The 26,684-nt window shown below is 44.2% G+C and overlaps 1 protein-coding gene across 3 annotated transcripts in view; it reads right to left on the bottom strand.

Annotated features, from left to right (window-relative positions):
* The window catches only part of NUP188 (nucleoporin 188), a 50,064-nt gene that overhangs the window by 13,411 nt on the left and 9,969 nt on the right, over positions 1-26,684 (bottom strand). Inside the window, exons 4-34 of one of the 3 annotated variants that reach the window (XM_083423339.1) lie at positions 25,979-26,063; positions 25,580-25,660; positions 24,641-24,685; positions 23,533-23,625; positions 23,310-23,429; positions 22,372-22,583; positions 21,166-21,280; positions 20,649-20,846; positions 19,680-19,769; positions 19,435-19,500; positions 18,611-18,730; positions 18,193-18,319; positions 15,969-16,124; positions 15,243-15,369; positions 14,050-14,137; positions 13,868-13,944; positions 12,942-13,056; positions 12,348-12,468; positions 11,826-11,892; positions 10,346-10,474; positions 9,308-9,441; positions 8,587-8,693; positions 7,346-7,552; positions 6,013-6,182; positions 5,769-5,838; positions 5,229-5,296; positions 4,196-4,409; positions 3,785-3,859; positions 2,582-2,667; positions 1,156-1,301; positions 378-559 (exon numbers count right to left, since the gene is read on the bottom strand). In XM_083423339.1, the coding sequence (XP_083279465.1) occupies positions 378-559; positions 1,156-1,301; positions 2,582-2,667; positions 3,785-3,859; positions 4,196-4,409; positions 5,229-5,296; positions 5,769-5,838; positions 6,013-6,182; positions 7,346-7,552; positions 8,587-8,693; positions 9,308-9,441; positions 10,346-10,474; positions 11,826-11,892; positions 12,348-12,468; positions 12,942-13,056; positions 13,868-13,944; positions 14,050-14,137; positions 15,243-15,369; positions 15,969-16,124; positions 18,193-18,319; positions 18,611-18,730; positions 19,435-19,500; positions 19,680-19,769; positions 20,649-20,846; positions 21,166-21,280; positions 22,372-22,583; positions 23,310-23,429; positions 23,533-23,625; positions 24,641-24,685; positions 25,580-25,660; positions 25,979-26,063 (3,691 nt within the window). The remainder of the gene's footprint in view (positions 1-377; positions 560-1,155; positions 1,302-2,581; positions 2,668-3,784; positions 3,860-4,195; positions 4,410-5,228; positions 5,297-5,768; positions 5,839-6,012; positions 6,183-7,345; positions 7,553-8,586; positions 8,694-9,307; positions 9,442-10,345; positions 10,475-11,825; positions 11,893-12,347; positions 12,469-12,941; positions 13,057-13,867; positions 13,945-14,049; positions 14,138-15,242; positions 15,370-15,968; positions 16,125-18,192; positions 18,320-18,610; positions 18,731-19,434; positions 19,501-19,679; positions 19,770-20,648; positions 20,847-21,165; positions 21,281-22,371; positions 22,584-23,309; positions 23,430-23,532; positions 23,626-24,640; positions 24,686-25,579; positions 25,661-25,978; positions 26,064-26,684) is intronic. The other 2 variants (XM_083423340.1, XM_083423341.1) reach the window with 2 other exon arrangements.

Here is a 26,684-nt window from a genome sequence, read left to right as displayed (position 1 = left end):
TACGTCTTTTACACAACAGTGTGGCATGCAGTAGTTAGCATCAGGCTAGACCTGGGAGGCCAAGAGTTGAATCCAATCAAATTTTAATCATAGCAGGGCCACTCTGCCATGCAATTATGTATTCACTGTCAAGTTCAGCTTGGCTCCAAACAACTTTGGTTTAAGTCACTGTCTTCTTGCTATGCAGGTCAGCTGAATCAAGTGGTCCACTCTGCATGAAGGCAGGAAATGAACTGAGGCCTCAAGGGAGAAAGAATTAACAAACTTTATTTGAAGTTTCAGGATTTCCTGCCTTTGAGCAATACAGGGGCAGCTAAGCCCCACTTGGAGATGCCACCCCCCACCAGTCTTTCCCCAAGACTAATGAAGCCACTTGCCCCATCTCGCTGGTCTTTCTGCTTATGCCGGGAGGCATCGTCTGTTTCCATGCTGTCTTTGTCATCTGTTGCGTCCCCAGAAGTCAGGCAATGCCGAGTCTGGTCAAAAAGGGCAATGAATTCCTCCTGGAGTGTTTCACACACGCTCAACACCAGCTGGGAATACTCAGGAACCTCACTCACTATAACACACATGCACACAGCAATATGATATGGAGCATGAGGAAAAGCATATAGAGCAGCCTAGTGTTGGACAAAAGCCTTACTTTGAGGTGGGGAATCACTCCCAGGGGATGAATGTGGCCCTCAGGATTCTCCCTAGACCATACCCCCTCACCAGCTCTGCTCTGTTCCTTCCTCAAGTGCATTTGCCTAGCTGGAACCTGCCCCTTAACTGTGATAATGTATTGGACGGGCACTGCGTCCAAAGCTATTGTCCCATGGTTTGTTCCCAAACCACTTCAGGAATGCTTGTGCTCATAAACCACATTCTTTCCCATGCAAACACTGGAACCTTCAAAGGGCACCAGATTTTCCACCTGCCTAGCCCTACACCCCTACTTGGGACCCTGTCTAAATAAGTTGTATTGCATGTGAATTTTGCATCTATGTGTCGTTCTGTGCGATTTGCCCAGGGGGTGGGGAGGTGGGCTCTTTTGGGAGAGAAGCAGCATATAAACAAACAACAACATAACACAACACAAGCATCTCTGCTCAAGGCATTATGCTAAGCAGCAAGAGTGATGCCCACAGAAGCTGTCCATATAAAGCTCCCCACCTTTCATTTGCTTCATTTGCAGGACTGTGATGAGAGCAGAGAACACTTTGGCCTTTGTCTTTTCCATCATCTGCTGGTCTGCTTGCAGCACTCCATCCAGAATCTTCGTCAAGGAATTTATGATTTTATCCACAGAGCCCAACTCACTGACAACAGGGATTGGGGGGGGGGGGAGAGCAAAAATGGAAGGAAATATATTAAGATGCATAAAATTATACACATCTCAGCATGTCACCTGCTCTGCATGATTCACAACCTCACTGGGTGAGTAAGAGAGCAACAATCCTCAGCATAGCGCATCCAGCACCTGCCTTCTCTTGGTCATCTGCCAGCAGCAGACCACGGAGGGCACAGTAAAACCACTTCACTTTCCAGTTTCCCCCATTAATGAACAATTCCGCCTTAAACAGTGGTTCACTATAGTTCACACCTGTTTTTGTGTTGGCCATCTTCAAAACTGGATTAGGACTTTTAGAGACCATAAAGCACAGGAAAAAGTTTATGGTGCCCCTTAACGGAGAGTAGGTCCCCTGAATAAAATAGGGCTGAGTAGACAGGGTTGGGATTGCATATAACATTTCCACTGCCTTCAGAGATTTTAAGAATTATTTGATTGATTGAAATAATAATAAAAATAACAAATATACTGCTTGACTGCAGTAAAACCTCCAAGCAGTTTACAAGAAAGACTAAATTATCAATAAAAAATACCAAATAAGAAAGTAAAAACATAAGATTATTTTAAAATAGCAGTAAAAACCCAAAATTAAAGCACATCTGGATAGGTTTGTTTTAAATAGAGGCTGAAAACAGTACAGTGAAGTTGCCTTCCTGGGGTCAATAGGAAGGGAGTTAAAAAGTGTAGGTGAAGGTAAAGGTAAAGGGACCCCTGACCATTAGGTCCAGTTGCGGACGACTCTGGGGTTGCGGCGCTCATCTCACTTTACTGGCCGAGGGAGCCGGCGTACAGCTTCCAGGTCATGTGGGCAGCATGACTAAGCCGCTTCTGGCGAATCAGAGCAGCGCACAGAAACGCCATTTACCTTCCCGCCAGAGCGGTACCTATTTATCTACTTGCACTTTGACGTACTTTCGAACTGCTAGGTTGGCAGGAGCAGAGACCGAGCAACGGGAGCTCACCCCGTCATGGGGATTTGAACCACTGACCTTCTGAGCAGCAAGTCCTAGGCTCTGTGGTTTAACCCACAGCACCACCTGCGTCCCTAAAGCGTAGGTACTGCCACACTTAAAGATCGAATTCTCACAATTATGGATTGATTTCTTAACAATGACTCTCCAGAGTACTAGTAAGGAGTCCTTCTTAACCCGCCACCTGGAAATGCTTGGAACTGAACCTAGGACCTCCTGAATGAGAAGAATGTGTTCTACCACTTAGCTACTGCATCCTTTCCCCCAAGAGACCTACCTCTTCCATTGTCTCAGCAGGATTAAGAGGAGGGTGCACAGCATGGATCCCAGCTGTAGACAACACACCGAAGTGGGAACCAGCAACTGCAGAAATATTTATTTATTCTGACTGAGTAACAAGATTTTAACATCACCTCCCTAAACAACATTTCCAAAGGAGAAAGCAACAGGAATAGACAACCATCAAGCCTTAAAGTAAAACCACAAAATAAAAGTGTGATACAAGCCAATAAACCGACAGCACAGGGGGAGGAGGGAAGAAAAAAAGCATGTTTGATTCTATTTCCAAAAACAGAAAGGGAAATGTTTTAAGTGGCTTCAGGACAGAGGGGGAGCCAGGTGGGCATCTCATAGGAGTGTGATCCAAGATCCAGACTGCTACATAAATGGTCCTAAGTTTTGTGGGCACCTTTAAGTTGGCAGGACAACGGTTCGTGCATCCTGCAATGCTCACCAGGACAAACTTTTCTCACTGATCATGCTCCAGTGAAACGAAGAAACACAGGCTATGTACACACCTTAAATTTGAAGTGTGTTTCATCCACATGGCTCCCCCTGTGAAAGAACCCTGGGAACCATAGTTTTCCCCTTACAGCTAAATACTGTTTTTATACATTATTCTTCTCTTAAAGCAGCTAAACAAACTCTATGACTTCAAGCTGTAGAAGACCAAGGATGCTATTCAACTAAGTATTACTCAGAGTAGACCTGTTAGAAGGATCATGTTCATTAACTGAAATAGGCCTACTCAAAGTAAGATCTAGTTCAATGGTACCCTTAGAACCCATCACTGCCTGCCAATCTGCTACCAAGGGTCATGTTTAAGGTGTTAATACTAACATTTAAGTGCTTACACAGCTTGCTTTATCCCTTATACACCTAGCAGACTGCCGCAGTCTGCAAGAGTCTCTCCTACAAGTTCCAAAGATCTGAGAAGCCCACTCTGCAGTAACTCATAGTGTGACACTTTTCCACTTTCCAAAACCAACTGGAGGCGTTTTTCTGTTCCCACGTGCTTTCCTAGCTGTATAAATGGGTCTTCGCCACAAGTGCCCATTTGTTAGGGCTTTAGTCTTGTTTTAAAATGCATTTGCTGCTTTGGTGGTTTTAACTGTTTTATCTTACGCATAAATCGCGAGACAGTGGTTCAGAAGGCAATTAATAAATTGATGATAAAAGCAGTGATGATAACAAAACTCACCAAAGCCTCAGTCCCACTCAGGACCTCCAGGAACAGCTGCTGGACTTCGGAGTCAGTCAAGTGCATGATGTCGGCCTGAGAGGATCAAAGTCCATCATTAAATATTTGTAACAGAATCATTCCCCGCCCCCATTTCTTCTTTACAAACACATCAAAAAAGTTCCTTTATACGCAAGATGCATGTTTGTTGAGCAATCAGCAGCTGCAGTACCAGGGAACTGTAAAATCTGAGATTACTAGAGCAGAATCTGTTGCAACTTCCTTCTTTCTCTCAAGTAATACCTTTTTTTTTTTTTGACAAATCTGTTAACTGGCCCAACTAACTTATGTGGGATGCAATGTGATTCAATCCCACCTCCCATTCTATACTGTAACATTTTATGGACAGGCAAAGAGACAAAACCTCCTTACGTGGCTGGAAGAAACAATGAGCATCATCCGCCATGCGGAGATCAGCATCTGATACTCTGACATAGAGGTGCAGCCGGTGTCCTCCGTCTCTGCCATGTGGAACGCCAGGGACTGCACGTAGCCTGACCAGTAAGCAAAGCGCTTCTCCGTGGAAAACTTCTTCAGTGTGTCTTTCAGCGACTGGTCCAAAGAACCCCTATGGGCAAATGAGAAACTGAGAGCCGTGATTCTTGCTCTTGATTACTCTTGGTTTTGCAGAAAAGTAGAAGTCTGTCCCTTCCTGCTAAAGCGGCTTTGACCTCAAATGCTTTGGGCTACAATTCCCATCAGCCCCAACATCATAGAGCCGAGCTGGATGGGGCTGAAGGGAGATGCAATCCAAAACAATTGGACAGCACCAGGCTGGAATAGGTCACCTTGATGAATTCGCATCAAAGCTACAGCAGATATATCAGATACTGAAAAACAAGGTATACAAAAATAAACATGTGCTATTCTACAGGAAGCTGTAAGTAAGTGGTGGGAAAGCTATGGCCCATGGGCCAAACACAGCTCACCAGACTGTTCCTTTGGTGGAGCAAGGATTTCTCCCAACTGCCCATCCTCTGATGGGTGGTCAGAGCAAGCCTTGTTCAAAGAGAGGAGCAGTTTCCATTCAATTTCTTTGCAAGCCGCCCTGCCTTGCTCCTTTCGACTTCGAATTTTGGCGGTGGAAAGGAGCAACACGGAGTGCATTGCAAAGCACAGGACTGGCAACGCCACTTGGGAACAAAGTGCCAAAAAGTCAACTGTACTGGCGGTAACATGCTCTACAACAGATTGTGCCGTCTATTGTGCAACATATGCTTATACAATTCTCTTGCACAACATTCTGCTGGTGCAAAACGTTTTTCACCAGTAGAACTAGTATGCACTACTAAGTGATTTCAACTTAGTGCTGCACTGGATACAACCCATAATTTCCTATTACATCTGTACTGAGCTGGCAGGGGCAGGTCACTGGCTTTTAGAAAATGCTCTGAATGATACTTACTTAACTACATTGTAGATCTCCAGACAAATGATTTTCATGATCAAGGCACAGGTGTCCAAGATGCTGAGCTACAGAGAGGGAAAGGGAGTTACGTGGAATGTATGTATGCATGTTTTATGTATCCTATGTGTTTTATTACACATTTTATTATGCTGCTATTAACTTTTGTTTGCTTCCTAAAATCTGTTTGCTTGTTCTCTTTTCTTCATTTCTATATTCTGTATTTGATTGACCAATAAATTTTGATTTGTTTTGCTTTGATTTGAGAACTATCAGGCAGGTGGCTCATACAGTAACAATAGGACAGAAACCAAATTTACCTGGGAATATTTCATGCCTTCTATCCCATCAAGCACACTGATGGGATGGGGATGTTGGAACTTGGAAATCTATCAAATTTTACTTTACTCTTTTAAAATGTATCTATCCTACATATCTTACCTAGGGGGAATAGCAATTAAAGGCTGTAACACCCAAAATATGGTAGCAGGGGGCATGCAGGTCAACAAACTAGTGCTACTTAGTATGGAAGCAACTCACCTCAGACGTTTCGGAAGGCGGAGGAAGGGTTCCAAAGAGTGGGTTAGTTAAATTTTCCCAAAACTTTGGCCTACAAAAATTGCAGAAAAACAGACAAAATCAGGCACTGTTCACATTTTTTTGCCAACTTCAAAACATTCCTAAGGATAGAAGGATAACTGTGTTTGTGTTGGTAATTAAAGTGCTCTACTTTGTGCCCACCCCAGATGGGTTGCAACATGAGACGAGAAAATTTATCACTTACTTGGTACGGAGGACTAACATAGCACTATCCCGGCGATCCTGCCAGAGGGCGTGAAGGAAGGCAATGGCAGCTCGCTGGAGAAGCGGGGGACACCAATACCGCTCCTGCTGTTTGTTGTCTATCAGCTCCAGAACTACGTGAAGGCAGCTCCACTCTCCTAAGTTGAATTCCTATACCAGAAAAAAACAAAATGCAAAAAGAGTGGCAGTGGGAGAGGAGAAAAACTTTTAAGGACATGCTTTAGTTCACAAAAGCTACAACAGCAGGGTGGCAGGAGTGTGGAGGTCTGTGTGGCGACCATATAATGTGGTCAAGTCACTGGGAGAGAAAAGAGAATGCTGAATTCTGCCCCTTCTGTGCAAGAGAGGAAACTTATAAGAGTCTGCTGGATCAGACCTATGACCCGCCATCTGGCCCAACATCCTCTTCTCACAGTGGCCAACCAGATGGTCATTATGGGAAACCTGTAAGATCCTCCTGTGCTTTCCAACAACTGATATTCAGAAACATAGCTGCCTCAGAATGTGGAGGCAGAGCATAGCCATCATGGCTAGTGGCCACTGACGGCCCTATCCTCCTCTATGAATTTGTCCAATCCAAAGCCATTTAGGTTGGTGACCATCACTGCCTTCTGTGGGAGCGAGCTCCATTGTTAACTGTGTGCTGCTTGAAGAACTCCAGCTTCAATGGAAGACTACGCATTCTAGTGTTATGAGAAAGGAAGGAAAACCTCTCTCTATCCACTTTCTCTGTCACATGTCTATAAGCTTACAATGTCGCCTCTAAACTAAAAAGTCCCAAACACTGCAAACTTTCTCACCTTGTGCCTAAACCTAGGCACAAACTAGTAGCCAGCAGCTGTGCAAGTTTTTGTAAAGGTTTTGTGTGTGGGTGTTCTATCAAGTGCTGAGTGAAACCAGATCTCCTTTGTGGAAAGCCTAAGATTGTGGCTGCTGCGGTGAGTGAAGAAAGATTATGTCAGAGAGATTATGTCAGCTGGTTTCAGGGCTGATGCTGACCTGCAACTTCTGATCTTTGAATTATCACAATACTCTTTGAACTATTGTGAGTTTGCACGCTGAACTGTATGGAGGTTCTAATTTTTAATGCTCTGCTATTCTCTCGAGCTTCTTTGAACTCAATGCTGTGAATGGGAAAGCAGCATGCAAATATTAAAGCAGATCAAAATATGTGGGCTGAATCATTCAAACAAAAGGGAGGTGGCTAAGGTGACGATTCTAGGTCACAAAAGTGAAAAATTATTGTGTGCTCTCTCTCTCTCTCTGACACACACACGCGCGCGCACACACACACACACACACACAGAGTCTACCTTTGATCCATCAGTCCCATCATTTACTTCCAGATTGAGGAACAGCTCAATGAGGCCAGGCTGCGTTTCCACAGCAACGGTGAGGAACTCGAGAATCATGACTTTGATGCGCATGTCCTCGATTTTGCTCTGCAGGCGTGTCAGGAAGGCATCACGGATGGCAGCAGCATCATTCCCAAGGCAGGCATAGACAGACATTGGAGCAACCTAAAATAAATGAAATAAAACTCTACTAAATAACCAAATTTGTCAAAATCCAATCCAATTTTTTTAAAAGTATTGCAATGCTTTTCAAAAATGCTTAGGCATGCTTGTTCGAGAGAGATTGACTTTGGATGCTGTAACAGGATAGAGAGGAAGAAGGTCTCAGATCTGCCAAACCTAATCCACTGAAGCTTTATAACATGTTACTAGCCACAACAGCTATGCTTGGCCACCACAGCCGGAGGCAGCAATGCTTCTGAATACCCGTTGCTGGAAACCACGGGAGGGGAGAGTGTTGCTCTTGTGCTTGGTTCCTGCTTGAGGGCTTCTCATGGAGGCATCTAGTGGGCCACTGTGAGAGCAGGATGATAGATAAGAGGGGTTACTGGCCTGATTCAGCAGGACTCTTTCTGTGTATTAAGAAGTGGTGACCCCTTCAGGACTTTTCAGAAATTCTGAGAAGTCCTGCTTACTGTAGGGGGTGGGCATAAGAACGTAAGAGCCTGGCTGCTAGATCAGGCCAACCAGATGCCCCAATGAGAAGCTTGCAATTAGGACCTGATCACAACAGCAACACACTCCCTTCCTGTGGTTCCCAGCAACCAGAGTTCAGGTGCATTGCTGCCTCCAACAGTGGAGATAGAACAGTTAGTGACTCCAGTAGTACCTCGGGTTATGTACTTAATTCGTTCCGGAGGTCCGTACTTAACCTGAAACTGTTCTTAACCAGAAGCACCACTTTAGCTAATGGGGCCTCCTGCTGCTGCCGCGCCGCAGGAGCACAATTTCTGTTCTCATCCTGAAGCAAAGTTCTTAACCTGAAGCACAATTTCTGGGTTAGCGGAGTGTGTAACCTGAAGCGTATGTAACCTGAGGTACCACTGTACTGATTTCCCCCAACCACACAGGAGGTCCTATTTTTAAGGATGGGGAAATGAAGTTGCCTTGTAAGAATTGTGACTAACAAATATAATGAATCATCTCCTTGGGAAAACCACAAAAGCCCTTTAATGGGTAGAAAACAGTAAAAGACTTACTGTGGCAAGCCGCTTCAGAAGCTGGATGGCGAGGCGTGGCAAGGCAGGGTCGTGTTTGTGGTAGATATATTTGGCCAAGATAGCAATCAGGTTGTTCCTGTGGGCACCTGGCAAGAGCAGAGTTTTTTTTAAAAAAAATCACAAAGAAGATTCATGCATCTCTGAGGAAAATATTTCCTTACGAAGGAAGTGTAAAAAAAAAAAAGCAGCTTCCTTCAACAACCCACATCCCTTTCTCAAAATGCAAATTTTGAAAACCACACACAGATTGTAGGTACCTGTTTCAATGGCACATATCAATTACCGTATTTTTTGCACCATAACACTCACTTTTTTCCTCCTAGAAAGTAAGGGGAAATGTCTGTGCGTGTTATGGAGGGAATGCCTACGGGTGGCGAAAAATACGGTAATATGTTTAAATTAAAATGGATGTACTGATAGTCACTGGATTTTTTTTCTTAAAAGGTGCTGTTTTTAAAAGAAAAATGTGAAGAAGAATACAGATTAGAAATTGTAATTGTTAAATGTTAAAAATTCAAGAGCTATAACAATTGTTAATGTGAGCTAATGAGATAGTTTTCTTTTTCTTTTCCCTTCCTCTCTCTCTCTCTCTGGTAAACAGATAATTAAAAGGAAACAAGAAAACTACACACAGGTTGTCTAGGCATAAAACTAGTGTGCCACATTCCTGGCTACAGAACATATAAAAGGAGGTACCTACCATGCTGCGTAAGGGAATGTTCCAGAGGAGACACCACATTGGATGGCGGCTTCAACCGGATAACGTTGTTGGTGACAGAGAATGCCAGTTTCACTGTCTGGATGAGCAGCTGGCCCTGGCCATGAGACTCGTCACTGCATTGTCAGCAAGAATTGCATTAGAACCCATCATTTCCACAGCACTTTTTCAGAGCACTCTGATCACATTAGAGGCTAATGGCTAACCTCAAATCAATGCATGAAACTCAAGCACACCTCTGCATTGGGGCCACATAACCACCACCCTCCTTTTAGGGTTGTAAGATCACAGGGCAAGCAGACACACATAACTGGCACAGTTCCCATCGGGGCCTTTGTTCTAGACCTACACCACCCCATGCATCCTTGGGTTCCTGGTGCCTAACTAAGGTGGTAGAGTCTGCTAGATCTACTATGTAGATCTACTAGATCTACATCTGCTATGGCCTATCTATCTCAGCACTCTGTTCACACAGAATGCCTCTTTGGAAACCATGAGCATGATCCAAGGGCAACAGCAACTTTTTTCACTTGTGATTTCCACCAACCAGTATTCAGACGCAAACAACCTCTGACAGGGGAGAAAGAGAACATAAGAGGAGTCCTGCTGGATCAGGCCAGTGGCCAATTTACTGCAGCATTCTGTTCTCACAGTGGCCACCCAGAGGTCTGAATCGGAAGCTTGCAAGCAGAACCTGAGCACAACAGCAACACACTCCCCACTTGTGATTCCCAGCAATTGGTATACCCTGCCTCCAACAGGGTACCTATTCACCTAGGATTTGGGTGGTTTATTTACTGTACTGTTTTTAACTTCTACTTCACCATGTTTACTTCCGTTGGCTTACTAGCTGCTGGAATTATTGAACCACTGCACTTTTTCGTATTGTTTTATTTGCTACAACGCAACATGTCAATATTTTACCTGCTATTCCTTACACATGTCAATATTTTATCTGCTATTCCTTACAAAAGAATGCCCCTGGGGAGCTGAGAGGGGGGCAGGCGACAAAGTACTCACCTGCTAGACTGTGTGGCCATCACCATATCAATGGTGTCCACACCAATGCCCATGATGTTTATGACGGCCTGTCCTGCTTCTGTGTTGGCCAGGCTGAAGATGCAGAGGGACTGCAGGCTAGGGGCCCCGCTGGAAAAAGGCAAGAACACGGATCTCAACTCAATGTGAAAGTCCTCACAATTAACCCCCAACACAACCAGCGCTATAAAAAAAAAGTGAACAGAGAGCTGACGTCTCCACAGCCATGAGTACAAGCAGTTCAACTCTTACGCAGGGTTGTTGTGTCCTGGTCTCCTTTGGGAGGAAGGGTGGGGGTATAAATTTAAAAACTCGTCCCATTCTGAGGGATAGGGCAGTAGCTCAGTGGTAGAGCATCCGCTTGGCATGCAAAAGGTCCCAGGTTCAATCCCTGGTATCTCCAGGTAGGCCTGGAGAGCTACTGCAGGTCAATGTAGACAGTACTGAATTAGATGAACCAACTCAGTACAAGGTAGTTTCCTATGTTTCATTTGTTCCGCTTTCATCATAAGTTTAAGATAGATTTATTATAAAAATGATGTAAGGAGCAACAACAACAACAACTCCCCTTCTGAAAATGAAGTGTGCATGGGGCTGTGAATTATTATTATTATTATTATTATTATTATTATTATTATTATTATTATCAGAAGGGTAGGGGAAACAAAATCTGTAGGGGAAAACACATGCTTTACATACAGAAGGTCCCAGCCAACAGCCAACATGGAGCCCTCCAGATGTTAAGGTAAAGGGACCCCTGACCATTAGGTCCAGTCGCGAACCACTCTGGGGTTGCGGCGCTCATCTCGCTTTATTGGCCGAGGGAGCCGGCGTACAGCTTCAGGATCATATGGCCAGCATGACTAAGACACTTCTGGCAAACCAGAGCAGCGCACGGAAACGCCGTTTGCCTTCCCGCCGGAGCGGTACCTATTTATCTACTTGCACTTTGACGTGCTTCCGAACTGCTAGGTTGGCAGGAGCAGGGACCAAGCAACAGGAGTTCACCCCGTCATGGGGATTCAAACCGCTGACCTTCTAATCAGCAAGTCCTAGGCTCTGTGGTTTAACCCACAGCACCACCCGCGTCCAGATGTTGCTGGACTACAAATACCACCATCCCTGATCACTGGCCATGCTGGCTGGTGCTGATGGGAGCTGGAGCCTAAGAACAGCTGGAGAACACCACACTGGCTTCTCTGGAGTTAGCAAATGATGCGAAAGACCCCTCTCTCCACCAGAGATGCTGGAAGGTTGCTGCCAGTCAGAGTAGACAGCACTAAGCTAGAAGGAACAAGTAGTCTGACCTGACAGAAAGGAAGCTTCCTATGACAAAAAAAAAAATCATAGGAACAAAACACACACACAAAATGCAGAGTTGGAAGCGACCCCAAGGGTCATCTCAGCTAAAGCATCCATGGCAGATGGCCACATAACCTCTGTTTAAAAACCTTAAATTTACCTGCTCTGAGTTTCCATCTCCGGGGATAGATTGAGGATAGCATGAATCAGCTGCAGAATAAGGCAACCTGAAAAACCAAGAGGGAGAGGGAAACCATTGTCAGGACAGGGGTGGGGAGTGGACTTAAACTGCCAGTTCTGCCCCCCCCCCTCTCTTCTGCGTCCAAAACAACCTGCATGCCAGATTGTGCGTCAGTTGGCTGTGCTTAAAATGGTCCCCACCCGTATCCCAACGCCAACCCTTCACATTTTTTGTTATTGTAAGGTCCAAGTTAACTTGTTCTGAATGGTTGTTATACTTGTTGGCTCTATGTCTTTCTGTTTCTCTTTATAAAAATGAAAATCCTTTGTATGCTGTGCTTTAAGATGGTAAGATTGAGGGCAGGTACTGTCTTGTTTCAATCAATTGTAATCCACTTCTGGGAGCCTTTTGGGATGAAAAGCAGGTCACAAATGCTATAAGTTTGGGGTGGGAGGGAATACCCCAAATCCTTAGCTCATCACCCACAGAAGTCGTGCTTACCAATTCTCTCTCTCACTCCATGGGAGTTGTAGCGCCATTTGTGGTAGTTGGGGAGCATCTCCTTCAGGACAAACACGATGCACGGCACAAGACCTTGGCTTTGGGTGTTGCCAAGCTGCCCCTAAGGAAAAGCAGTCAAGAAATCAACACCAAAATCAAACGAACGAAGAGACCACAAGCTTTCTTTGTTATTACCCGATTCCAAACCCTGTTTCTGTATTTCTGAAGTTACTGCAACATTCTGTGCGATTGTGTTTTTCATTTTAGCAATATATATATATATTCTCCTTTTTAGATAAGACGCTTTGGATGCTTTGTAGAAAAACAGGATAAATGTAAAGAATCTCAAGTCAATCAGGAAATCCCCCCCAAAATAAAAAAGCAGATAAGCCTGAACATTCCTTGATTTTTTATTTATTCAAAAGCATTCAGAAACAGCTTGCAATTTTTTTTTTACAAACACTAAGCAGTATACAATATAAAATAAAATAAAACAAGAACAACCTTAAACCAATAACACACCAGTCTAAAAAACTAATAAATGTTCCCCACTGCATGATGCAGGAAGTATTCCTTCTCCCCAAAAGCACTTACCCGTATGAGTGTCATGACTAAATTCAGGAAGGAGGTCGTCACACCATATTCGCCCTGTGGCTGCTCAATACTCATCAGCAGACTGCCATAGCCTCCAGCATTCATACCTTCTGCACTGTGGGAGAAAAGGGCAAACACAACAACAGGGAAAGAAAGTGAGGGAAGTGTGAGACTGTGCACTCCAATCCGTAACTGAGGAAACTGGAAGAGTGTGCAATTGTCGACGACACGCAAGAATATAGGAAGCTGCCTAATACCAAGATGGAGAAGATACTCTTGGTGGCAAAGCACTTTCCTTTGTATGGTGAAGGGTAAAGGTGGGCAAAACTTTCTAAAACCCTGAAGGGTCACTGCCAGTCAGGAACATAGGAAACTGCACTCGACAGAATCAGACCGCTGATCCATCTAGGTCAGCATTATCAACACTGACTGGCAGCAGCTCTCTTGAGGTTTCAGGCAGGGTCTCTTCCCCAGCCTTACCTGGTGATGTCAGGGATCCAATTAGGGAGCAGAAAGAAAGTAACATATATTTCAATGACTTAAATGTTTATTACTATACATTCAAACATTGTCAAACCAGAAATCATATTTGGTAATAAACCACATTACCAAGCACAGTCAATAAAATTATGCCGCTTGGCCATATCTGTTTTCATTGGACTAGATGACCCATGACCCTTCAGTCCCTTCCATTTCTAAGAGTCTATGATTCTACTACTATTTCACTGGATTTATGTTGTGTTTTTGTTATAATGCTATGTGTTTATTGTTATAATGTTACAATTTATTATGCTGTACATTGCTTAGAAAACGTTTAAAAATAAATGGTTTGTAAGTGTTTAAGTAACAATAAACACAATGGCCATCCAGGGTTTTGTACAATGAAGTCAGTGGATTCGTTGTTCCATGGATGTCAGTCAAATTACCTGATCATGTGGCTCATACTAGAGACCGGATTGGCAACGAATGGTAAAAAGCCTGTGTGGTGAAGATCCATCCAAACCTGAAAAGGGAGAGCAAAAAGTATATTTATATGTTCATTACATCTGATCATTACACCTGTTGGAGACAACTCCAATAGAAGCAAAGCCAGAGAGGGCCCCTTTACCTTTGCAGGCATCCGAGAGGCTAGGACGGTCAAACAGTTGACGCAAGAAGCAATAACGTCAACCGGGGGAGAAATAACAGTAGTCAGCCTGGAAGAGAGGCAAAAATAAATACATAGATCTTTTCCAAAACACTCAAAAGGATGATACCATCTCGTGGTTCCGGCACCGGCTTAAGTACTTGGGAGTTTTAGAAAAAGGATTTGATGAAAGTGGATCAAAGTTTGAATTAGAGATATTAAGTAATGATTCTAAAATTTTGTCTAAAATGTATAAATTGCTGCTTGAATGACATTTGAAGGACGAGCAGGTTAAGTTGGTTATGATTCACTGGGCCAAAGATTTTGGGTATAATATACAGCTGAGTGATTGGGTAAAATTATGGAAAGAAGGTTTAAAATTTACTGCATGCAATGCCCTAAAAGAAAATGTGATGAAAATGATGTATAGATGATATATTACACCTGTCAAGTTAGCGAAAATGTATAGTCAGTAATAAATGTTGGAAACGTAAAGAAAAAGAGGGAACATTTTATCACATGCGGTGGGAATGTAAAAAGGTGAAATTCTTCTGGGAGATGATATATAATGAGATGAAAAAAATGTTGAAATATACATTTACTAGGCATTGTTGGGAGTGATATAAATAGAAAGGAATATAAGCTCTTTTTATATGCAATAACAACAGCAAGAATATTACTGGCCCAAAAATGGAAGCAAGAAGAATTACCGACGATTGAAGAATGGAGGATGAAGTTAATGGACTATACAGAACTAGATAAACTAACAGGAAGGATTCGAAACCGGCGGGACTAGAAATTCATGGAAGACTGGAGTAAATTTACGGACTATTTGGAAAGTATTTCTGAAGATCAGACGACGTTCGTAGGTTTGCAAGAAGTTTTGTGAGGAGTATTATTGGAAGTACTGCAAAAATGGAGAAGGGGAAGGATGATTTGTTAAGAGACGTAAAGGCAATATAAAGTTTAAAAATGCATAAGAAGTGGTTAAAACGGTGGATCATCAGAGGTGCTGATGGAAGACTAAAAAGATTGTATAAGTGATAAGTTTTGTGGTACATTTTATAATTTAAAATCAAGAAAAATTATTTTTTTAAAAAAATAAGTACTTGGGAATTTTATCTCCATCTCTCTTGGAGAGGCTTAAGCAGAATGACCACACAGGCTGCCATTACCTTTGTAACAGCATGTAGATCCGTGAAGTAATGGGCAGGAGACAATCGGCGATTGACACATCAGTGCTGATGACTTTGTGAACCAGATCAATGATCGGCTTAACCCTCTGGCAGTGCTGAATGACATCTGGGGGAAAAGGAATGCATTTAGTGTGAGACACCCAGGCAAGGTAAAAGCAAGGAACATTAAGAAGCAGGGGCTACTAGTGAGCTGATAGGTTTTTGTTTTACTCATCATAGGCACACAGGAAGGTGCCTTATACTGTGTGAGTCCAGTGTCCATCTAGCTTACTATTGTTTACACTGACTGGCAGCAGTGGCTCTCAGTGGTGGTTTCAGGCACGCCTACATGGAGACATCAGGGATTGAACTTGGGACCTTCTCCATGCAAATGTCACCGAGCTCTGGTCCTCATAGTTCTGAATAAAGGGCTGAATTAAACAGGAGCGTAGGAAGCTGCCTTCTACTGAGTCAGACCATTGGATTCTATTTTGCTTAGTACTGTAGATAGACACTAACTGGCAGCAACACTGCGTTCCAGGGTTTCAGGCAGGGAGTGTCTCCCAGCACTACCTGCTCCAGTCCTACCTGGAGATGCCATTGGGGATTGAGGCTGGGACCTTCTGAATGCAAGGTTGCTGCTCTGTCACTGAGTTGGCAATACACCTCACAACATATTTTACAGAGTCCCCACCCTGCTTTTCCAAATTTCTGGGAGAGACTCACCTGCAGTCGACACTACATGCAACAGCATCTCAATCTCACAAGTGAACAGCGTCCAGCTGCTGTAGGAGTACTCCCATCGTACCAAATAGGCCTGGTCATCCAGCATCACCTGGCCCACTGTTCCCTGAGGTATCCGTAGGTTTGTCTGGCCCACCCCTAAAAAGCAGTGAAAGGTGACAGGGAGGAAAACAAAGTCAAAACTTCTGTGCAAGTTGAAATTTCTTAAACTACGGACATTTGTATTTAGGAAAAAAACAAGTAACATTCCAGAATTATTTATTTCATAAGATTCATACACAGCTTGATTGTATAAAAAAGCTCTAAAAGCAGTTTACAAAAGATAAAAAGTTATCAATAAGAAGAATCAACAATCATAGAATTGGATAGAGTTGGGGGGACCTTCAGGGTCATTGGTCCAACCCCCTGAAATCCAGGAATCTCAACGAAAGCATCCATGATAAGATGGCCATCCAGCCTCTGCTTAAAAACTACACCTGCTGTGAGGATCCATCTCAGGGCACATATACAGGATAGCAGGAATCAGCTGCAGAATAAGACAACCAATCCACTCTCTCACTTCATAAAGTTAAACTAGCAATAGGTTAACAATAGATTAATACTTGCATTGACTTTCTAGATATCTGGTCAGGCTTGTCTAAAAAGAAAGGGGGCGTAGCAGGTGCCAAAAAGAACAAAGTGAAGGCACCTGCCTGGTTAATAATTTTATTATCTTGTGGCATTACATAAGAACAAAATACGACAAAACCAAGCCAGATACAAGGAAAAATATCACAGGATCATTTGGTTTCACCCAAGCTAAGTGCGGGACGTGGGTGGCACTATGGGTTGAACCACAGAGCCCAGGACTTTCCGATCAGAAGGTCGGCGGTTCGAATCCCTGAGACGGGGGGAGCTCCCATTGCTCAGTCCCTGCTCCTGCCAACCTAGCAGTTCAAAAGCACATCAAAGTGCAAGTAGATAAATAGGTACCGATCCAGCAGGAAGGTAAACAGCGTTTCCGTGCGCTGCTCTAGTTCGCCAGAGGCGGCTTAGTCATGCTGGCTGCATGACCCAGAAGCTGTACGCCAGCTTCCTCAGCCCATAAAGCGAGATGAGCGCCACAACCGTAATGGTCAGGGGTCCCTTTACCTTTAAGCTAATTGCAAGTAGTATATACAGAACAACTAACAAACCAACATTTAACTTTCACATTCCTTTGATAGGTGTAAAATAGAAATTACCATACAGTCACCAAACTTATGTGCCAAGGGAATGATGATGGTGATAATATTTATTATGCCCCATCACCACCAACTCAATCAAAACACAATCATCAGAAAATGTCACAGAAGCTTCTTGTTATTGGCTCTATTATTAACGAAGCAAAGTTTTGACATACTGATACCATCATCTCTCACACCTATCATTCATATTCCATCCTCTACCTCAAGCTCAGCAAGCCACCCACTCCTGTTCCTGCTTCCCACCCGCCTTGAAGGTTTTCAGCTTCCTGGAACATGCACCTGAACTCTGATGCTGCCTTTGGTTTGTCTGGACAGAAGATGGAGAGGTGTGTCCATGACTCTGCAGAAACTAGCCTACTGGTAAGATGCACATTTGCTGCTCTGCCAACTTCTGCCTTTGCCCCACCACCACTGGCATGTGGTTCATGGAAAAGAATGTGGTCCTCAGCCTGAAAAATATTCCCCACTCCTGCCCTGCCTGTTTATTGTCCCATTACTCTCCTAAAGTTTTCACTTTTTTGGCCACACATATGCCTCTCCATTGTTTTGGATCTTTGCAGTATCATTTAGTTATCATGGAAATCTTTTGGACTATTAGATAGTGTCAAGCTGGCAATTATGGTCCAGAAGGTGGCCCTGGGCATTTGATGCCGCCCGCCCCAGCAGAACATAAAACCGTAGGATCCCAAATGGTCCCAACTTCTGCTTCCCATGCTGCTTGACAGGTTTTGGGAGACAAGTGTTCAAATCCCCTTGCTCAGCCACGAAGCTCCACTGGGTGACCTTGAGCCAATCATTGCCTTTCAGCCTAACCTAACTCACAGGGCTGTTGTGAGGATAAAATGGAGCAGGGAGAACTACATACACCACCTTGAGCTCCTTGGAAGAAAGGTGGGATATGAGTGTAATAAGAATAATTAGAGAGGACAAACAAGGAGTTGGGACGACCCTGGGGCAAAGAGCCCTGCCTTCTTTCTTACCAAGGGGATACAGCAGCTTCGGCGCCTGCCTTCGCCACAGGGTACCGTCTTCATGAGAAACTACATCGGGAGGCTTGTGCTTGTAGACCTCTATGTAGAAGGACATCTTATCCAAGAAGCTATAGACCTTTAAGCAGAGAGGTGGGGGGACAAAGGCAGAGACTCCTTCATTGTGGAAAGGAGTTGGAAGTCTGATATATCTTTCACATAACCACCCCACTCTTTTATCTAAGGTAGTGTGTATGCTCCATCTTATTTTTATCACCACAACTACCTTTTGAAAGATTGACTTTAAAAGCCCAAGCTCCACCCTGTGACTGAATACAGATTTTTAAACCAGTCTCCCCAGTATAATTTCCACATTCTAGCAACTGCACTGGTTCAAAGCACTCTAGGATTTATTAGCCTCCAAATGTACCTTTTTTGCTGTAGATTTATCAGACACAAGGGCTGTGAGTAACTGCAGAAGAGGAGAGAGGAGGTGGGGGAACATCCCGCAGACACTGTCCAAAATAATGCCCAGACCTGCACTTGGCTCCTGGTGTGAGAAAGACATGCACAGAATGGTCATTACAAACTGGTGCTAATCAAAGGCATTTTCTTGAGCTGCTAACATCAGATCAGCTTGGGCATTGGGAGTTCCTAGCTTTAGAGCACTAGCGTGCTCCACATCCTAGCCACTGGACGTTTAGAGGTGGACAAGTTTGGAGATGGTGCATGAGCAATAGAAGGTTGAGACAGAAACGTTTGCAACAGACTATGTAATAAAAATGAAAGTGTGTTGCCATGTGGCAGTTCCCCTGGCCACAGTGCAAACTACAGTGTGACAAAAGGAAGTGGATGGGCAGCCCAGGCCATCAAAGGAGGTAAAGACCAAACAGGCTGCAGCAGCAGATCCCCAGCTCTGCTGGTTTCTCTGTCTGCCAGCATCAGAGTCCACATGGATGCAGAGCCCCAGGCTGGCCAGCACAGCAACTGGCCACTTTCCTACTCCCCAGTCAGTCTTGGAATCCACTGCTGCTAAACAGAATGATGTAAAGAACACAATCTGCCCATCACAACTATAATAGTGCCCATCACCAATAGTTTTCTGAAGGCCACAGTGCAAAGAAGAGCAACACAAGAAGTCTATTGCTCAAAACAGCAAGCAGAGGTCCAAAGCCCAAAAGATGATTTCCCCATAAAGGCTTTGGTCAAAGGAATACAATGTAAGGAAATGCAGGCCAAATGCAGCTAACTTACTGTTTTCCAGAACAGCGGAGGAATGCTAGAAGAAGCCAGAACTTCACACGCTGTATCTATTATGTCCTTTAGAAAGGGGAGAGAAAACCACCCATCACATTACACATCACTTGTTTCTGGTTCTTCCACCGTAAACCTCAAGAATTAAACCAGGTTCAAGACTGTTTAAACCAGACTTCACCAAACTTGGGTGCCCACCCAATGTCGGAACCACCAACTCCCTCCTTAAGCCTTTGGCCTCCTACCTGCTGATTGCCCAATGTGTGCAACTCCAAGGAGGTCAGCACAAAGGAGAGCAGGCCATAAATGCACATGCAGGCTGTGCTGGCGATGCACTGCAGAGCAAAGAGAGTGGGAGGAAAGGATATGGAGTGAACAAAGACTCATTCAGGAACTATAAAAGTTGAGCACAAAATTTAATGAGACATCTATTACGATCACACAACCCAAAGTAACAAGCCCAAACTCTGCAAACGTAAAAATGAATACATTTATTTAGTTATTAAATTTATTAGTTTTTGCCACAGCAACTAAAAAAAATTAAAATACATACATTAAAACTGGGGGGAGGTGTGGCGAACAACATTAGTACATCACACCCATATTTTAAAAAGCCATAGTTAAAAGCAAAAGGCCTGGTTGAAAAGGAATGTTGTTGCCCGGCACAACAAAGGTCATCTAGCATAACCCCCTGCAATGCAGGAATCTCAACTACAGCATCCAACCATCCAACCTCTGCTTAAAAACCTTCGATGAGGGAGAGTCCACACACTCCCGAGGTAGTTCGTTCCACTGTCAAACAGCTCTTATTGTCAGGAAGTTCTTCCTTAAATTAGGTGGAATCTCCTTTCTTGTAACTTGAATCCATTGGTTGGAATCCTACCCTCTAGAGCACGAGAAAAGACGCTTGCTCCATCCTCCATGTGATAGCCCTTCAAATATTTGAAGATGGCTATCATTTCTCCTCTCTGTCTCTTCTTTTATGGGCTAAAAATACCCAGCTCCCTCAACCGTTCCTTATAAGGCTTGATTTCCAACCCTTAATCACCTTGGTTGCCCTTCTACGCACAAGTTCCAACTTGTCACCTGTTTGACAGCTGGCATAGTTATGGGGAAAGTGTCTCAGGGGTCAAACTGGACCCTTGAGTGGGCCAAGATTCCACCCACCTCTGCTCAAGAGCCTTCCATGAGATTGCACAAGACATGAGACTCACATTTCCCTCGCTGCTTATTGATCGGAGAAGCTTGGTGAGGTACTGAAATACATTCAGCTGAATAGCTGTGCTGCCCATCCTTCTGATCGCGCTAGGAGACTCTTCGGGGCTCAACATGTGGCGCAGCAAAGCCCAGGCCAAGAGAACTGGGGCATGATGTGTGACATCCCCAAGAGTTAACAGCAAGCAGTCCACCTCCTACTCAGAAGAAGAGAATCAAGCTCTTACTCAGGGAATCTTGGACACAGAAGCATTCATTTTTTTAAATTACATTTATATCCCATCTTTCCTCCAAGGAGCACATGGTGGTATACATAGATATCCTTCTCCCCATTTTATCCTCCTGTGAGATGGGTTAGGCTGAGAAAAAGTTACTGGCCTTCATAGCCAAGTGGAGATTTGGACTCTGGTCTCCCAGGTCCTAGTCCAATACCCTAACTACTACACCCCACTGGCTTTCCTGACTAGTCTTTTGTATGTTTCACCACTGAACACGCAGGACTTGCAATGGGCTTACTTGGCGGATCTGCCCGCTGCCAGAGAATTTATGCTCGTCTTTCCTGTCATCCAACACACGCTCATGCAGAGAGTCGATTTCCATGCCTTCCACTAGAATGAGAGCACTGAAGTACCTGGAAGATAGGGAGTAAGGTGGCAAGAAAAAGATATAGGTGAGGGACGGGGTGGGTCAAGGAAGTTAGAACTGGAATAAGAAATATTCAGGAGATCATGTGCAATTATTTCTTTATTTTTTTCAACCATATTTTTTCTTTGAGAGATGTGATGTAAAAAAGAAAAAAATCAGAGCAGCTTTGATGGCTGGTGAGCAAAAACAGACAGCAAAGTCATTAACTGCAAAATGAAGGAATGTCTCTCTTCCAGTTTCTGTAATGCTCACAAACTGTAATGTGGTACAGTAATGCCAAGAGCAAAGTGGGCCCTTTTGCCCACAATGGTTTAAAAAAGACTTGTTAAAACACAGAGTATTATATGCTTTGCCTGCAGAATCTCCCTACATATTCTCAACACATCTACCCAGATGTGGCAAAATAGATGCATGGATGTTTTTCACATACATCTGTGCACTACCCCACCACCCTAATACACCTTTGGACCTTCTCGTGGGAGAAGCAGGCTGTGAAGACATTAAGAAAAAGGGAGAGAGGAGTGCGAGGAAGGCAGCCCAGACAACATAAGGGTCTGCTCCAGTTGGACTGCCCCCACCCAAAAAACCCCTGTACATATTATATCATTTGTCTTAGTGCTTTAAAACTGCTTGGGTACCCTGGCAGAAAGGCAGTATATAAATGCAATGAATAAGTAAGAACAGAAGGGCATGCTGAATCAGGCCACTAGCCCCATCTAGTCCAGGATCCTGTTCTCGCAGGAGCCAACCTGTAGGGAAGCCACAAACAGGATCTGAGCACAAGGGCACTTTTCCCTCCTGAGGCTTCCAGCAACTGATATTCAGAAGCATTGCTGCCTCCAATTGCAAGCATAGCCATCGTGACTAGTAGCCATTGATATCCCCCTCCTCTACGAATTTGTCCAATTCCCTTTTTAAAGCCAGCTTGGTGGCCATTACTGCCTCCTGCGGAAGCAAGTTCCATAGTTAAACAACCTGTTGTGTGAGGAAGGATTTTCTTTTGCCTACCCTAAATCCTCTAACAATTTGGAACATGCCTGCGGGTGCAACAGCCTTTTTGAGAGGCCCCCTACTCACCCGATGCGCTCGACGAGATGATCCATGCTCTCATCCACCAGGTGCCTGTTGGTCTGCCGGGAGCCAAACCCCTGATCTTTGAACATTTTGGTGAAAGTCAGCAGCTCTTCTGCTGCCATCTCGAAGTAGGCATAGTAGAGGAAAATGACTTCCAGCAGCATTGACTGCTCCCGGAGGCACTGCATGAACCAGCGAGACACCTGCCGCTCGGTCTGAATAAGCAGGATCCGAATTACAATTACATGCAAACACAATGTGGGGGTTAGGGCGGGGGGAGAGAGAAAAGATAGCTTTTAAGCAACTCAATCCCATGTGGATTATTTTGGTCAGGCTGGCTGGGGCTAATTTATTCATTTATTTCTGAAAATGTATATACTAAGGTAAAGGTACCCCTGCCCGTACGGGCCAGTCTTGACAGACTCTAGGGTTGTGCGCCCATCTCACTCAAAGAGGCCAAGGGCCAGCGCTGTCCGAAGACACTTCCGGGTCACGTGGCCAGCGTGACATCGCTGCTCTGGCGAGCCAGAGCCGCACACGGAAACGCCGTTTACCTTCCCGCTAATAAGCGGTCCCTATTTATCTACTTGCACCCAGGGGTGCTTTTGAACTGCTAGGTTGGCAGGCGCTGGGACCGAACAGCGGGAGCGCACCCTGCCGTGGCGATTCGAACCGCCGACCTTTCGATCGGCAAGCCCTAGGCACTGAGGCTTTAACCCACAGCGCCACCCGCGTCCCTAGCGCCACCCGCGTCCCTAATTTATTCATTTATTTCTGAAAATGTATATACTGCTTGGTACTAAAAGCAGAAACAAACCTTTAAAATGATTTCAAAATGAATAAAATAATGAAATTACCAGCAAAAAAAGTTATAAACCACTACTTTAAAACATTCAAATAATGAAAGTCAGAAATACAAAAAGCTGGAAGGAACAAAATACCATTAGGCTTCCGTGGGTCTCCCATGTGGGTGCTTCGGATTGGTACAGCTCCTCAAACTGCTTCCGGTAATTAGGAACCAGCTCCTTATCCAGTTTTTCCACACAATGAGAATACTGGGCCTTTTATAAAGCAAAATAATTTGATTAAGAGCACCACCAGGGACAGATTTATTTTAATGTTTCTATTGTGGAGAGAACCAGGAAATAAAAGCCCAATACCCACCATGTAAGGGTGTCTCTCATCCTGGAAGTATGTGAGAAGCTGGAGGATACAGCGGAGGATACAGATACGCTCTTCATAGTAATAGTCAGCAAGCTGTGGAAATATATGTCACCACCCGTTAACACTAGTAGCTGCATTTTGATTTTAGATGACCTCCCCTACATCCTTCTATTAATTTTCTACTAAATACAATGGTACGGACTTCTGGAATGAATTACGTTCGTAACCAGAGGTACCACTGTAGCCAATTCTTTCCCTTAACCCCAAGTGTTCTGGGTTATAAAACAGGGCTAGGGAAGCTGTGGCTTTCCAGATGTTGTTGGACTCTAGTTCCCATCATCCCTGCCTGTATGGCCAGCCTGCTTGGATCTGATGGGAGTTGTTGTCGCTAAAATATTCCACAACCTTTCTATTAAAGGTCCCAGAATGTCATCAATTTCTTCAACTCACTCTACTTAAAGGGACCTTCCACTGAAAATCTTAAGGTCTTTCTTCTGATCTTGTCCCTTAAGACTGTGGCATTTTAAAATCCACCCCCACCCCCAACATGTTTATCCATTAAAACATTTACTTAGTGCTGGTGGGGGAGATATATTTTTTTTAGAAGACTCCCTTATTTTAACACCTGTTCTGCAGGGAAATGGCTTTATGACTGCTCCAAGGTCAATTACAGTAATACCTCTGGATGCGAACGGGATCCGTTCCGGAGCCCTGTTCGCACCTAGAAGCGAACGCAACCCGCGTCTGCGCGGGTTGAGATTCGCTGCTTCTGCGCATGATGTCATTTTTGCGCATGCACAAGCTGCGAAACCCGGAAGTAACGCACTCCGTTACTTCCAGGTCACCGCAGCGCGCAATCCAAAAATACTTGACCCGAAGCTACTTCAACCCGAGGTATGACTGTAATGTACTACACATCTGGATGCTGAAGTGGGAGGGAGGCAGCTTTGCAACTGTCACAAGTGCCAGCAAATCCACATCCATTGTAGTCATCACCACCACAGCTCCTCAAGTTGCAAGGACCATCAGCAGATTCCACATCTATCTACAGAAAAGCAGTGTGTAGAAATGACCATCCAAAATAAGATTGCAGCATTAAGTTACTGACCTTCAGTATTAAAGCCTGACTCTGCCTTTCGTCTTCCAGAACAGCCTATGCAGAAACATAATAAAAGCAACATAAAGTAACTGATAACCACTAACAGCATCATAAAATAGATTGTGGCATGAAACAAAATCTCATGTATACTGGAAACACTGCAAGGGAATTTGGTTATCATTCCCCACCCCACCATCCTCCGGATTTCAAGCTTCAAACTTGGCTCACTTAAAAATGTTTATTAGTGCATTAAAAAATGTTACCAAGAACTAGCTTACTGTTAAATTCAACGGGACCTATTTTTAGAACACAAAAGAATATAATAAGAGCCCTGCTGGATCAGGCCTTTGGCCCAACAGCATCCTGTTCTCACAGTGGCCAACCAGATGCCCCAATGGGAAGCCCACAAGCAGGACCCAAGTGCAAGAGCACTCTTCCCACCCGCAGTTTTCAGCAACTGGTATTCAGAAGCATTAGTGCCTCTGACCATGGAAGCAAGGGCATAGTCATTAAAGCCATCAATGGCTACTTGCCACACCTCCCTCATTGCTATGTCTAATCCTTTTTTAAAGCTGGTGGCTAAAGCTGGTAGCCATCACTGTTGCCTGAAGGCAGTGTGCACAGCAGACCGAGGCCCTCCAAGGGTTTTGGACTATAACTCCCATCAGCCCCAGACAGCACAGCCATATGATGCAGAGGCTGATGGGAGCTGTAGTCCAAAATGTCTGGAGGGCCCTCAAGTTAGGAAAGGACTGCAGACTTAATGAAATTTACTTTAAGGAGATTGCTAGCATGGCTAATGTAGCCAATGAGTTAGGCCTTACCCAACTTTGCAGCATCACACAGAGAAAGGCATTAGCAGATTCCCAGCTACACAGACCCATCTGTAGCAACATATGTCAACATAAACACTGAAGATAGATCCCTGCACAGTTGAAAATTACCAACCTTTAATGAGTCTCTGGTCCCCCTATAATCTTCTTGAAGAAAACACTGTAACAGCTGCACGCTTTGCTCTTCATCCAAACCCTGGAGTAACACACACATTCAGCCAGCTTCTGTTAAGGGGTGGGTGCATTCAATACCCCTCCTTTGGACATTTTTTTAAAAAGGAGAGTACAGCAAATTAAATTTGTCCCCGTTAGCTCTCAAGGCTTCTATGAAGTATCGTGCTTCCAAATTATGCTGAGTCAAATCTCAAACCCCAACCGAAACTACTGCCATTCAAATAGGGAATTAGATGGTGATAACTCTCTTTCTTGCTTTCCTCCCACCACTTCTGTCCAGAGGGAAGCTTATCAGGAAATAACAAAGGAAGCAACAGAGCTGCCTGTTACACCTACTCACCAAGAACTTGCTGGTTCTCAGACCCAACTCCTTCAGCGGAGCAGCCACATTTTTGTCAGCTTTCACTTTCTCGGCTGAACTTGCACTGCAGATTTTATTATTATTATTAAAAAGTTAACTTGTGGTAATGAAAAGTCACAAAAGCTTTTCGTTCATAAAGCAAAACAAGCATGAAATTTAGGCATCTTTATAACAGCTGTATTGTGAAAACTATTTCCTCCCCTCTGAAGGACTTGCAAGGACTAAGCTCCATCAACTAGGCACTGCAAATGTTACCCAACTAGCTCAAGCCCTTGAAACAAGGTATAGAAACTTCATCTGACTCATTTGAAATTAAGAACATAAGAAAAGTTCTACCAGTTCTAACCAAGCACACATTTAGTCCGGCATGCCACTTCCAATTGTAGCCAATCAGAAACCCTAATTTCTATGGGTTTTTGGTGGTCACAGCTGAGCTATTCCATGCTGTTGCCTCCCCAGCAACTGAAGTTCTGTGCTAGACTGCCTCTGAACTTGGAAGTTCCATTTAGCTGCCATGGGTGACATTTAAGCTATCATATCACCAATCCTCCACAAGTATTTTTGTAAAATAATCAGCACATTATATTTTCCAGCACCCCATCTTTCCACACACTGAATGAAATAAAAGCCATAAGGATTCTCAAAAAGCCTTCAGAGTATGTGGCAAAGAACATGGCCCTATCTC

This window comes from Podarcis tiliguerta (assembly GCF_965153285.1).
Source record: "Podarcis tiliguerta genome assembly, chromosome: Z".
Taxonomy (NCBI): Eukaryota; Metazoa; Chordata; class Lepidosauria; order Squamata; family Lacertidae; genus Podarcis; species Podarcis tiliguerta.
Note: the sequence above shows the minus strand (reverse complement) of the source record. Positions and strands in the feature narration are given on the sequence as shown.